Source organism: Taurulus bubalis, assembly GCF_910589615.1.
Source record: "Taurulus bubalis genome assembly, chromosome: 14".
Lineage (NCBI taxonomy): Eukaryota > Metazoa > Chordata > Actinopteri > Perciformes > Cottidae > Taurulus > Taurulus bubalis.
The window spans coordinates 17,510,295-17,524,651 of record NC_136602.1 but is presented as its reverse complement, the minus strand read 5'-3'; the positions used below and the strand labels follow the sequence as shown (position 1 = coordinate 17,524,651).

Here is a 14,357-nt window from a genome sequence, read left to right as displayed (position 1 = left end):
TCATTTTTTGTTAAGTTGATTTCTTTTGGAGTCTTAATTTGGCCGACTCTTTGGATCCGCTGTCATGATCCTGCTGCGTATAAAGCGCCATTTGGCAGCCACGAGGATTATGCATGCGCACAGCCAAGGAACCAATATGTGTTCATATGGTTTTACACCAGCTGTTATGACACTGACAAATAATCCATGACACAAACGATATCGCGTTAGTCATCCTCAGTAACATTATTGTTCCACTTGTTGCCCAAACTGAATGTATCGACTTCAAAAGGTGACAAACGGCATGAGATGCCGGGTCGTCTGCAGGCCTCGGCGCTCAGTGAACTGTCACCCAGCATCCCCGCTTGGTGCATAATTTGACACAGCGACTTGTCCTTTGAAGCGGACAATAAAAAGCCTCGCGAGGGCTAATCACATTACGCACCATTTGTCTCGCGTAAGTGAAGTGTTGCGGCACCTTCCGTTGGAGCCTTATAATCAAAGAAGGAGACAATTGGTCGCTGCTGCACACATGCCAACAGGAGAGGCAGACCTCCTGCAAAGCGCCTCCGGGAGCCTTCCTCTCCGTCTTCCTCTCCGTCGTCCTCTCCGCGCGGCGACGCGCCCGGTGCGCCTCCGGGGGGACCACCAAGGATATGGGGTTGCTTTCAGGGAGTCCTTATGGTGCCGCCTGCGACATGACTTCTCCCTGCAGAATGAAGTGATGAAGGAAGCCTTGTGTGCTGAAATAGGGAGACTTTATGAAAGCTGCTTTGAGATATTGGCCTTTTGTTTATTAAATATACGCTAAATCGTGATGTGGGACTATAAAGACTCAACTGCTTCTCGTCTGCAATGGTAAAAGTAGCATACACGTTTGGGATGTTTCACACCCGAACTTCCAGCATCCACCAAAGTGGGGAGGACTGCTTGAGAGGGAGGAAAGAGTTAACCAGGGGGAGGGCGCGTGCTCAGGGCGGATGGTATAAAAGCACCTCAAGAGCGCACAGCAAGAACAGCGCGTGTTTTAGAAAGCGACAGTCTGACTTGTTTCCTCCAAAAGGACTCGTGAGAGACGCACGCCCGCGCGGGTCTTCCTTTCGTTGGGCTTAATGGATGAATACTGCTTTTGAGGAGGACATAACTCCACCGCGAAGTCTGAACTGGGAAGATATACGTTTAACTACCTGTGCGCACTTCTCCAAAAGGTACAGTCTACGTCGAATAACGTCGGAGAGCGCAGCATGTGGACACAACGAGATACGCGTTAAGCGCCTGAAGGGGAAGTGAGGAAAAGTGAAGCGTAAGGCTGAGAATGTGGCGGGGACTGGGCTGAAAGTTTCCTGAGCTTGGAGATCTGAAGAGGGCGCAACGACAGGGGGAAGAGTTCAAGCTGCGCTGGGTCAGCCCTGCAGTATTCAGATCAGCACATGAACTCATCATATTTGGCTCAAAATCAAACTATATGAGAGGATCAATCTTATTTTAGGACGCAGTTTATAAATAAACCCCCACACTGGATCCAAATTCATTTCCAGCACTTTTTTTTCTTCCTCCGAATCATCCGACCATCCCACTTCCGATCCTTTTCCCTTCATTTTTGCAACTCTGATTCCCGAAGTGGCTCCGCAGTGGTGTTGCGGCTCCTCGTCCCCGGCGGATCCGGAGATCGGAGTCTCTGCACCGGGAGGAGGCGGAGTCGGAGCCCCGGCCACACCGCAGGCTCCCAAGGGCGGCCGCGTCAAAAGGATGGTGCGACTGGCGGCGGAAGTGCTGCTGCTCCTGGGACTCCTTCTCCTCACCTTGCACATCACGGTGCTGCGGAGCAGTCCGCTGCCCCAGGGAAACCAAACTCTGAGCCTGGATCAAGACACAGCACTTACAGAGGTGAGTTGGGATATCTGCAAGTAAGTAGGAGCGAGTAGTACAAGTAGAGGGGGCCCAGGTAAAATAAAGACTCCGTTTCCCAGGTACCCTGTGAGTCTTTGGGGGCTTGTCCCTAGGGTGTCCCCTGGGAATAACAGGGAGCCAGAGGGATGGAACATGGGGCAGCACCAGACACACCTCCCTATTGTTGGGGGCTAAACGTTATCGCTGCAGGCACTTCTCTGTCATCACGGGCTCATCACTGTCACCCAGCTTTTAGTTGATGAGGCGGAGGGTCAGAGCTGAACCCCTGAAGGTGGAGAAGAGTCCGGCATCAGACTGACTCCTGCCCTCGGTGCCCTACTGCAGATCAAGCCTCAAGCCCAACTTGCTTTTATTTGATCAAGCACTATACTCATAAGGCTGCATGGACAGAAGAAACAGAATAATATAAATAAAACTATACCAAGTTTGGAAATCTTTTTTGACATTGACGTAGTCTGGTCAAATTTGTTTTTGATAACAGCTTTGTGGGTTGTGCTCCAGTTTAGACACAATTTCATGAGGGAGACATTTGTCAACATGACACCATTTAAGACGGGTTTAACTGTTTAACTGCACATTTTAACATCAGCCTAAAGCACGCAGACTCCAGTGGAGCCTCGCATCTTGACTGGGGGGTTAAGAGGTCTGGGATCAACAGGCTTTTTTAGAGTGTTAAACATCCTACAGCTGCTTTTTGATGTATATTTAGCATGCTACTGAAATACTTCCGTTGTGTGCAGTGATAAATAGGTATTTATGCCCACTGGAATGCTGTCCCTTCATAAATTCTTTATTAGGGCTTGGGTTAAAATGAATGGAAAGAATGTTTACTTCCCCAGAGGCTGGTGAGGGTAATTTGCAAAGCTGAAGAAATATTACAGGAATTTATCAAATATTTGTCACACAGCCAAATGTTGGATTGGACGAACAGAATGAAGACAAGGAGAGCGTTTCTCCTGAGGAATTGCTGCAAAAAGTCCTAAACACATGCCACCGAATCCAATCCGAACATCCCTTTTGTCACTTTCCCAAATTTACGGAATTTAAGGATTCTGGCTTGTGACGAAAGAGCCTGACACTGCCACTAATGCCCCATGTTGAGAAAAGTGTTTTTTCCTTCTTTCTTTTTTTTGGCTCATGAATGTTCCGGATATGCTTCACTGGTCTGCCACTGAAGACGGTGATGTCATCTTTCGGCCGGGCTTGTCACGGCCCAGGGGGTGTATTGTCAGTCCAAGGTGTCATATTTAAAATGCCATTCACAGAAACACAAATGACAGGATGCGGATCCATGCACCTGTAGTGGAGAGACAAAACACTTTGGTCCATGGCACATGACCCAAGAATGCAGACTCATCCACTGTGGCGGTGTAAATTAGTGTGCTATTATATTAAAAAACAGTATTTGTCAGTTGAGAATATGGTCTTCTACCTTTGAGCTTATTTTTGTCTTTTATTTTCAAGAAGTCTTGTCTAAACGATTCACTTTGCAACTTTATAGCATGTATCTTCTCAGTTTAATCCGGTAAATAAACACATGCGTAAGCCCATATGAGGTGTGTGTGACAGGGGAAGGATAGTGTTCTCTTCCACCTACACCTAGTGTGGTGCTGAAAAGCATCTGGCACAATGTGCACTGCCTTCATTTCCTGCCAGCCTCCCTGGGGGAAGGACCCCTGAGTTGCTCCCAATTGAAAATGGAGTCATGCCCCTTTAAGCAGCCCTCACAAAGTGAAAAGGGGGGAAGCGGGAAAAGACGAGGAGATACTGTGAGGAGGGAGAGGGGGTGCAAGTGTGTGCAAGTGTTCATTCATGGCTTTTAAAGGTTGCTGGTGGGGGGGTGGGGGAGGGGTGGGGGGCTGACATCCTGGGAGGCCCCAGATGAACCCAGGAATGGTGTGTCACTTTTGATCTTCAAATTAAAGCGCGTTCCTCGCTGAGGAAGATCTCAGATGAGTGATAGGGATGGTAAAGCAGCCCGCCATCAAAGGGGAACGCTGCTGATCTTTATTTTTTTACATTTCATGGGGTTACTCCTGTGCACTGCTACAGCCTGGGACGTATCAGAGAAAAATGGAAAAAACGCATGTTTTTCTTATTATGTTGTGTGAAAAAGCTCCACTGAGAGCCTCTCAGAAAAGACAGAGAGAGGTGTTTATGTCGTCATTATTCCTTTCAGATGATGTATTCCCATGTTGTGCTCTAATTCTCTTCAAGCATTCTGCTGAAAAGTATTTAACTGAAACAGAAACAAAAAGCTGTTATTAGGGTGTGTACAATGTCATGGTTTGTCCTTCACACTGCTGAGCTCCCAGATGGAAATATAGATTTTGTGAAATCTCAGTTCCAGGGGCATCTATTGTCTCAGGTTCAATAGGAGAGCAGCTCCAATAATAAAGAGTTGTAGTTTATGGACGGATAAAGGGGGAAAAGCAATAACACCTAGCAGCATTTCTCCCTTATGGAGCATTCTTCGCAAATCCCTCCAAATATAAAAATCGCATTAGTGTTAAACTACCAATATTTACCCATAAACCGATTTACTCTCCCCTACCGAGTGAAACATCATCACAAGTGTTGCCCTAGGATTAATCTGAATGCTTTTAAATTTGACGTTAAATAATCCAAATTTGTGTCAGGATTAGATAATCTGCCTGCCATGTGTCATGCATCATAATGTGACACAACAGAAGATTCAGATAGGATTAGACCGGATAATGAAGGATTACTCTGCCCGTAAACACTGACTGGCTTATACCAGCCGACAGTTTGTGTATTCTGATACATTTGTGCTCTGTATCTGCTTTCTTTCAATATACCAATTCATGGAGAAAGTAGTAAGTCATAACTCACTGACAGTTATTGTCTGCATCTTAATCAGCAGCCAGAGACATTTTTGGATGAACTTCCTTAAATGGCAGGTGCTGTGAATGAAAACACCTCGCAGTCGTACGATGGGAAAACAAAGGAACTTGTCTGTCTCCAGTGGCTGTGAAATGTGTGCTAGTTGGGAGTCTTCTGGCAGCAGATTTAAATGAGTGCTTGTAGTATCAGTATCAGTATCAGTAAACAGAGCAACTTGTGAGGTCTGCAGTTAATACTAATAACCATAAGAATATCATCCACGAGGGAGGAGATTAAACACAGCTGTTTACATTATTTACAGTTGTGTGTATGTGTTTACATTGTGAGTGAACCTGTGAGTGTTGTGTTGGGCCTGCTCCCTCAGTGGAGCTCAATTACAGCCACTGAGTGACTTCTGAAGGCTGGGAACTTGAAAGACTTGGTTATCATGTGGGCATCTCAAAGCCCAAGTGCTTGTGATAGAACCAAAGAGGGCCCTGTGATGTTCACATCAGGGTCCAAAGCTGATGCACTAATTATGTTGAATTATGCTGTTGAAATTACCTCTTTCTGTATTGAGATCTCAGCTATACGACTTTGGTCATGCAAAGGACTTCCGTGGTTTTAATTGGAATCTGCTCCTTCAGAATAGTTTTTCCTCGCATTTTATGATTTTGAACCTGAATTCTCTTTGCATTTGGTGGCTACAGACCAAAGCCACAGCCATCTTCACTCCCCCATGAAAAGTATGGGCAACAGTATAATCATTGTAATTATGGCAGTCGCTCACATGTAGATATGGGATGTGAAAGTGTTTTAATTCTTTGAAATGCATCACATCAACTCAATGTACGAATCTCAAAATCTCTCCATCTAGTGAATTAAGACAAAATAATGCTGAATGGAACATGGCAGTCTGTGCGTCCCCTCCGTGGATGAATGTAAGTTACATGTGCATTTATAATCCTTGCTCTCTTGCTGTGCAGCAGCATTTCCAGCCTCTAGAGTGCACCTTGGCTGGACACAGACAGCTCCACTGGGGGCTTTTCTGCCCGCCACAATGTGGCTGAGCTGACAGGTTGTCTATGACTTGGCCACCGCAACCGTGCAGCACTGCTGCCATATTCTCAGGCTGAGCCTGGCCACAAAAACACTGGGGTGGAAGAAATGGGACATGAAGAAAGAAAACAAGCAGCATGATTGATTGCTTTCTTTGATCTTATTTTTTGCCACCCCAGAATGCTTGATTGCCGACTACTTACTGCTGTCTGTCCAATTGAGATATAATTGTTCCTTCTGTGAATACCTGACAGGGGACGTATGTCCTTAACTGTCCATTTGGGATGAATTTACAACCTCCCCCCTGTCAGAGGACCAAATGTTTTTCTGTCGTCAAGAAGGCAGATGTAATTATTTTGCAATGTTTGTTTAGGTTTCTCAGTATAGCCCCACCGCAGGAAACCCATCAGCCTTACATGCTCTTTTCTCCCAGCCAGCACCCGGACATGCTAAAAATGTCCACATCATATAACTACGGTAAAGCATACTCGGGAGAATATACAGTCCTGCTGTGACACTGGCTCTGAGTGCATGCTCTAGACGGATCATATTTTGGCTGATGCAGACAGACGCACAGAACTCAGTGTTATGTTTGTCCCACTGCTTCAGTGGCTCCTTCTTTCTGGGCTCCGAGAAGTCGAGAGTCCACTGTCCACAGGATTTATGACAGAGGTCATGGCCTCATGAACCTCTGTCAACATCAATCTAATGTTGCTGAGTGTGTAGACTCTGTGGATGCCAAGTGACAGGGCCCTTACTCTCAACATTTACACAGAAGGGAATTCAATCTTTTCTGTAAACATTCTAATAAGCTTGTAGTGTGAATGCACAAACAATAATAACTAAAACATTATGTGTCTTTCTTTCCTCTGCAGAACAATATAAATGCAAAAAGCAGCTCCGCCCAACTGGCCCCTGAAGACCGGAGGTCAGGTCCAGAGCACCGGTTGGCCCACCGGCCTCCCACCCTCCCCTGGGCACAAGGCAGCAACGTACACAGAGACGGCCCTGGAGCTTTCCTCCTAGATCTGCACAACTTCCCCGACCTCTCCAAAGCCGACATCAATGGACAGAATCCCAATATTCAGGTGACCATGTGTGTCTGCGCACCTGCTAGGGTGCTTTGATGCTTGAACTCTCTCGTAAGACATGGCTACTCAACCACATAGGACAGGAAGAGCAAACAGGAAGAAGGAGAATAGTTTGGTGCACATCACTACCCCCTTTTTTCTCCCGCTGCCTCCTTCCCTCTCCCACCGTCCCCTTTTCACTTTCACGCCCGTAGTGAAGCTTACGATGGACACTGAGGTCTCCCGTCCATCATAATGACAACTGAAAGGCAGTCGCCAACCAGCAATGCCTTACTACTAACCCCTGTGCGGGAAAACAGACGGCAGCTTATGTAAATGTGCGGCAAGGCCTTTCCCATAAGTCCCTCAGTGGTGCAGATGGCCGGGCAACCGCTGTCATGTTTAAATCATTCTCCTGTCTAATCCAGCGAGGGGGTCTTTCCATATCTGAGAGCATCACCGCTAAATCCGAGCACGAACAAAGTGTATTAACATCTCAAGATGTGGGAAGAGAGCCGAGCAACCAATTGAGCAAGGGCGTGAGGCTGTGGGAGAAGGGGGGGAGAGGAGGAGGAGAAGGAGGGTGTCTTTGATCCTGGGATTCATCTGGCTTTCATGGTCTGGAGGAGGCTGAGTAGCCCTTTGAACTTTGTGTTTAGGTGCAGAGAGCCCAAGAGGTGGGAGGGTGACTGTGGGGCAGGGGTGGTGGTCCCCCCTCATCTGGGAGGCACATGTGTTAGGACAGCAAGGGGGATGGGGTAATATTGTGTGTGCGGGTATCAGAAATTGTCACCCTAAGGCCCCCGATTGACCCATTGTGTCCCAAAATGCAACATACAAGTGTCTTGGATTTTCAAGACACTTGTATGTTGCATTTTGGGACTTTAAATATACTTGTGTTCTTGAATTCAGGTGACCATTGAAGTGGTGGATGGACTGGAGGGGCATGAGCCAGAGAAAGGCCTCCGTAAGGAAAGCAAACCCAACTGGGCTTCCCCTAACTGGAGAAACTGGTGGCCTCACTCTTCCTCACCTTCCTCCACCACTCATCAAAAAGAGGAGCGCGATCGCACCCACGGGAGCAACAGTGAGGACAGCAACTTCCTCAGGCCGCCGGCAGACTGGGACAGGAGAGGAGGCACCGGGGGAGGAAGCAAAGCCCAAACTGAATATGGTGAGGATCACAGGAGGGTGTGTTTGCGAGGAAATGAGTGCACAATGTACGTGGCAGAATATTTAGCTGCGTACGTAGGCTCTCCTTTGAGCGCTGGTCTCCAGGGTTTCCACAGATGGCCATAGTCTGATGTGGAATCTGTAATTTGCAGATTTACAGATTTAAGCTGTCACCATAATAAGTGCAGTCATCTCAGGCGAGCCTCTGGGAGCCCCTGATTGAAACCTTTAACACTTTTTTATGAGCTGGGTTCCTCTGTGGCGCGGAGCTAGCTACGTGACAGTAACGCCCCACTTCATCAAAGTTCAGCTGCAGGCACGGGGCCACGCCATCCTCACGGCACGCTCCAAAAGAAACCCCACTGATGAATCTGCCGTGGAAGAATTTAAACTCACTGTCATACAGTATGAGTCCGGCCCGTGTTGTAGCATGCCCAAACCAACACAGTCGAACAGGAATGTGAATGCTGTGGAAAATGTCATTTCATCCACTTGCACTTGCACTCCAGCGGTTGGGGTGGTGATTTCCCTAATTTTTCTCAGTCAACCCACAGCCAGAGTTTAATGTTTCTGGCTTATCACTGCGGTCAGCTCTCATTTATCTGCAATTTCATACCACACAGTGGACAAGAAAATATGTTCTCATCACTTCTGTCCTGGTTTTGAACCTAAAAATCATAACTGTGGACAGACAGTGAGGGTCATCCATCACAGGCCAGTGGTAGTACGTTCAGTCGTCTCATCTGTGGGCTTAGGGGCAGGTAATCGTCAAGTTTCTAAATTCAGAGTTTCAGCGCTTCGTCTGTAGTAAGCTATGGAAGGGGGAGGGGAGCAGCACTAGATTGCTATCCGGCCTGTATTCATACAAAATGCTCATAATGAGCGGCAGATGGCAGGGGGGGGGGGGGTTATAGGAAGTTTGGACCCCGGCCAGAAATACTTCCATCCCAACATGCCCACATTAATTCTCCTCATTGATGGAAGACTGCTTTCAAGTGTGTGTGTGTGTGTGTGTGTGTGTGTGTGTGTGTGTGTGTGTGTGTGTGTGTGTGTGTGTGTGTGCGTGTGTGTGTGTGTGTGTGTGTGTGTGTGTGTGTGTGTGTGGTAGCGATGGTGGTGGTAGAGCCGAGTGTAACTGTTTCCATGTATACCCATTACAGTGATCTGCTCTATGATAATTGGAGTTAAAGAGGATTTCTTGCCATTTCACTTCCTATTTCCAAACCGATGAATCACAGATAGAGCAGCTGCATGGTGTCCAGTGCCCGTGTGCCAAGGATACTCAGGCAGCTCAGAGAATTTATTTTTGCAAATTCCCTGCCGGATCCCCTGTAGATTTGTTGGAATTAGCAAAGCGCTTCCCCTTACTTCACTTACTGAACGCATATACTGTGCCCTGTACCATGTACAACATAGCGTGAGTGTGTGTGTGTGTGTGTGTGTGTGTGTGTGTGTGTGTGTGTGTGTGTGTGTGTGTGTGTGTGTGTGTGTGTGTGTGTGTGTGTGTGTAGACAGGCTAGCGTGATATCTGCTTTGAGGGCCGAAGTCAAAGAGAACTTTGAGCTCCACCACTTCCCCTTTCATGTCCTCCCCCCACTTATTATTAGTGAGGCATGCTAACAGGCCTGAGTAAGTTCAGCATGTGGCCTGCATCAGAGCTGAAGATCTCTCTCTCTCTCTCTCTCTCTCTCTCTCTCTGATCCAGACTATATGGACGGCGAGGGGGACTGGAGTAACTGGACAGCGTGCAGCGTCACCTGTGGAAATGGCAACCAGAAGAGAACCAGGTCGTGCGGTTACGCCTGTACAGCCACCGAGTCCAGAACTTGTGATATGCCCAACTGCCCAGGTAAAGTCTCGATTTGTGATAACAGAGAGAAAACAATTCCACCAGGAGTCTTTCATCTTTGACCCACCTTTCACTGTGCATTCATCTTTTTGAAGGTATTGAAGATGCCTTCAGGACGGCAGCTACTGAAGTGAGCCTGTTAGCTGGAACAGATGGGTTCAATGCCACGGAGCTCTTTGGTGTTGGTAAGAGTCTACTCTTGTCCTATCCCAGACTATCCCTCATTCAGATACTCATGCACTATCAGAAACAGTCCACCCATCTGGCGGTAGTGTCCCTGCACACACTTAGCATTCCTCATGCTCGGGCTGCGCTCCATTTCTGCGCAGAGATGAAAATGTGCAGCAGGGCAGGAAGAATCCAGTATGCAGCTGCCCAGCCTCTCTTTGTCTGTCTGTTCGTAATCAGCCCAGTGAAAACACACTTTCATGTTGGGCGTTACACCTTCTCACTCTTTCATCTTCTAATGTTAGGAAGGAAATGCAGCATTTTAATGGTGTCTTCATTTCCTCCAGACACGGACAGCTGCGAGCGATGGATGAACTGCAAGAGCGACTTCTTGAAAAAGTACATGACCAAGGTGGCCAACGACCTCCCCAGCTGCCCGTGCTCTTACCCAACCGAGGTGGCGTACAGCACGGCGGACGTACACGACGCTCTCACGCGCCGAGATTTCCGCTGGAAGGACGCCAGCGGGCCGAAGGAGAAGCTGGAGATCTACAAGCCGACCGCCCGTTACTGCATCCGCTCCATGCTGACGCTGGAGTCCACCACGCTGGCGGCGCAGCACTGCTGCTACAACGACAACATGAAGCTCGTCACTCGCGGAAAAGGGGCCGGCACGCCCAACCTCATCAGCATAGAGTTTTCAGCCGACCTGCACTACAAGGTGGACATCCTGCCCTGGATCATCTGCAAAGGAGACTGGAGCCGCTACAACCAGGCCAGGCCGCCAAACAACGGGCAGAAGTGTCCCGACAACCCTCAGGACGAGGACTACTACAAACAGTTTGAAGAAGCGAGGGAATTCTAGACGGCCGTCGCGTGAAAGGAAAACAAAAGAAAACACACACTGCTTGAATAGCTAAACCTCAGAAATGGTGCTGAAACCATTTTTTTTAATTCTGTTTTAGATCAAGTAACACAATAACTTTTAGGCTCTGAGGAAGAAGACTTACTGCTCTTTTGAAGCGAGAGGAATAGAAATCCAGAGTCAGGACACTTTCTTGGTCACAAGGAACTTTTCTTGACTTCACCAAAACAAGACAAACAACGTTGCTCTGTTTATTAAAAAAAAAGAAACATTTTTTAAATAAAATATGCCTCTGAAAGAAATTATTGAAAATGTTGCCAGTAATTGCGTCACCAATAATACCTTGTTCAGATCTGGTCACTAAAGGGAGAACTGAGTTAGTATTCTTAAAAAGGGAAAATTGTTATTCCAGGAATGGTCGTTTAGATTGTGTCCATGTTCGTCTCCATAGATTGTTTATGTTTTGGTGAATCTGAGAGGCCTGTGGTAATAGAATAATGAGATCCTTCAGGAATGTGTTGGGACAGAGAACAGAGTTATCTAATTGTCTCCCTGTTTTGTCGTTCACAATATCCAGGTTCTCATGTAAACTTGTGAGTTTATTTAGCATGCACATTTTTTTTTTGTACCATTAATTTACAGCCGTGTCTCTGTGGCAGATCTTTATTGTAAAAAGCCTGCATTATTTTTGTAAAGTATTTATTAAGTTGGAGTCTGAGTCGTGTGGCTATGACTGTGGTTTCTGATTCACATGTGGCTGAATGCTAACTTGAGATTCCTCTCTAGCTCAAACTTTGGCATCAATGTCCGTATTCGTGTCTCAAGTTAGGATTAAACCGTATTTGAGTGTAAAGAATGTGTGAATTCAACTGTACGGAAAGATTTTTGAGATATAAATCTATAAATAAATGTTCAAAAAAGCTATAAATGTGTTGCAGGAAAAACAATCTTCCATCCGCTGCTATTAGATTTATCTCTAATAAATGTATCTGCAGGAAGCATCTCTCCAACAGGCCTGTGCACAAGACTTCCTTTAGTTCCATCCAGTGTGGCTTCTTCAGAGGGCGAGAGGGTACGGTTCCCTTCAATGCGACTCAAATTCTTTGTCTTTGGCATGCATCCTCACATTCCTGAGTAATTTCTCAGTGTACACATGCACTCTCACACACACACACTCAATGCTGCCTGTCCACAGCAAGGACCTCTGACCACTGCCTCTCCGCTGAGTGCTGCAGTCATTGTCACACAGAGAAAGCCATTCATGGTGCCCTCATTCCTGCAGTCTTGTGTGCGGCACAGCTGGCCGGGTGCAGGGCTTGTCTGTTTAATGCAGCAGGCCCCAGCACGTTCCACACCCCTGAGGCGCGACTTGCAACCGCCTAGTTGCTCCACTATTCATACAAAATTCCTACTCACGCGTCCTTTGACCCATTTCTCCCAAACGCAGCCTTTTATCATCAACTCACCTTCAAGTTTGCTATCTATCACACAGATACATTCTTTAAAAAGATGTAGACATACGTATCCCTCTGTACTGTCAGACTCATGGGGTGTAAAGCTCTCTTTTTAAGTCTTCTGTCCCTCTCTTCAGCAAAATCAAGGGTTGAGGCTAAGATTACAGTAGCCAGCATGAATGGTTATCTTTGGGGACCGTCTGCTGAACGGGCCGTGGAGATCAAAGTGAGGTGTTCTGTCTGTACTTTTGAAACATTAGGGCCAAGCTCAAATTGATGACATACCTCCACCACCACCCCTCGTATCTCTTCCCCAGACAGGCTCCACGTGTCTCAAGCGCAGGCAATTACTTGCATACCCTCCTCACTTCCCATCTCTCATTTCCCTGTAAACTCTTGCACGATTTGCACTGTGATTCCCGTGCCTAGTCAAGTAGTCGTAGGTAGGACTACAGATTTAGAGCATAAGTGGTGTGAAAATGTATGAGGGCAGACATACTGCAGACCAGCGAATGCAGAGAAAACTTGCGTCGGCTGTGTGGCGTCAGCGAGGCCTTGTTTTTGTGTTACTATTTCCAGGACTCCACTCTGGCATGTTTCAAAGGATGCAAAGCACCATATTAGTGGTATATTGTCAAGGATCCGAAAGGGCTCATTAAGAATCTCCAAGATATGATTGTTGGTATTTTGCCTCTATTTTTGTTATGAGAAGAAAATGATGTCCAATGTACTTACGCTGTTTCAGACCGAGCTTGACAGGCTCTGGGATTTCTTAGCAGCTCTCCACACACGCGCTAACTGTGGGAATGAGAGAGCAAGAGGATTTAAAAAACGAGAAGAAAGCAGTGGAAACTTGGACGGGTTAATGTTGTAATAAATAAAGAAAAATCTCAGCTGTTTCTGAAGAAATATTTCACATTAAAACCAGTCCAGGTGGTTTGTTGTCCATGCCGGAGCTCTCTGTAGGGCTGCAGTAGGTACATAACCGCGGTGAACGGTGGCAATCAGGCATCTCTTTTGTTTTGTGGTGTGGTGCAGATGTGGCGGAGCCATTTTTAGCCTCCCTCCTTCACTTTCTTTCACTCACTCCCTTGCACTGCTACTTTTTTTTGGGTGGTGTAGCACAATGCAGGAAGTGTCTAGGCCACAATACCGCAGGGCCCCTAACTGCACGGCAAGCCTAATTAAAAGGTTTTTCTTTGGTCTTCTAATCTGGAATAGCTGACCTGGAACAAGAGGTTGCTTATCTAGCGGCTCTATCCCTGCCTCTCAACCTTCACCCCCAAAGTCCTACCGGCAAAACAGGGGTGGGGCCGCTGGCACTCTGCCTGCCATAGGCTCACATCTTTGGCACAGCGAGGCAGGGGAGGAGTGGGTGGTGCTGGAGGAGGGGGGCCTTGGTGCGCAGCTGAACAAACAGGTCAACTAGCTGTGGAGCATCTGAGAGGGCAGGGCGCCTTACTTAACCCCTGCTGCCAAGACATCCCTGAGATGCTGCAGGGATCCGCACTCACACTATCTATGGCGCATTGATGACAAAGCACGGGACTCTAATCCACTTGGACATATATTATTATTAACAAGCAACGACCATCATCTTGTTAAATGGGCTTAGTGGCTTGACTGGCACCTGCCTCCGGCTCATGTCTTCTCTGCCAGTTGAAACAAAAGCAAAAATAACACGAGCCCGCTCAAAAACACTCCCTCACGCACAAAGCTGTCGGACAAATGAGGACAAATGGAGGAAAACATTAATCTGCTTTGCAATAAAGAGTTATTATATTCAGTCACACTTTTTATTGAGCCAAATGTATGACTAATGTACCACCACATGTGTTATCTGCTCACGTGCCAATAGGAGTCAGTGATAATCAGTTTCACTCTAATGCAAAAGGGGTGATCCTAATGTGCATAAAGGTGAGAGATATCAGACTCCAAAGGCCGCGTATGGTTTTAACCCTGTGTGTGAGTGTTGTTGCTAGACA

The 14,357-nt window shown here is 47.1% G+C and overlaps 1 protein-coding gene across 1 annotated transcript; it reads left to right on the top strand.

Annotated features, from left to right (window-relative positions):
• Window positions 1–1,574: 1,574 nt before the first annotated feature.
• On the top strand, window positions 1,575–11,870 carry ism1 (isthmin 1). Its single transcript, XM_079229359.1, has 6 exons — window positions 1,575–1,866; window positions 6,669–6,881; window positions 7,776–8,037; window positions 9,742–9,885; window positions 9,981–10,070; window positions 10,401–11,870. The coding sequence occupies exons 1-6, from the start codon at window positions 1,729–1,731 to the stop codon at window positions 10,916–10,918; spliced, it is 1,365 nt and encodes a 454-aa protein (XP_079085485.1). The 5' UTR covers window positions 1,575–1,728; the 3' UTR covers window positions 10,919–11,870.
• Window positions 11,871–14,357: the final 2,487 nt, after the last annotated feature.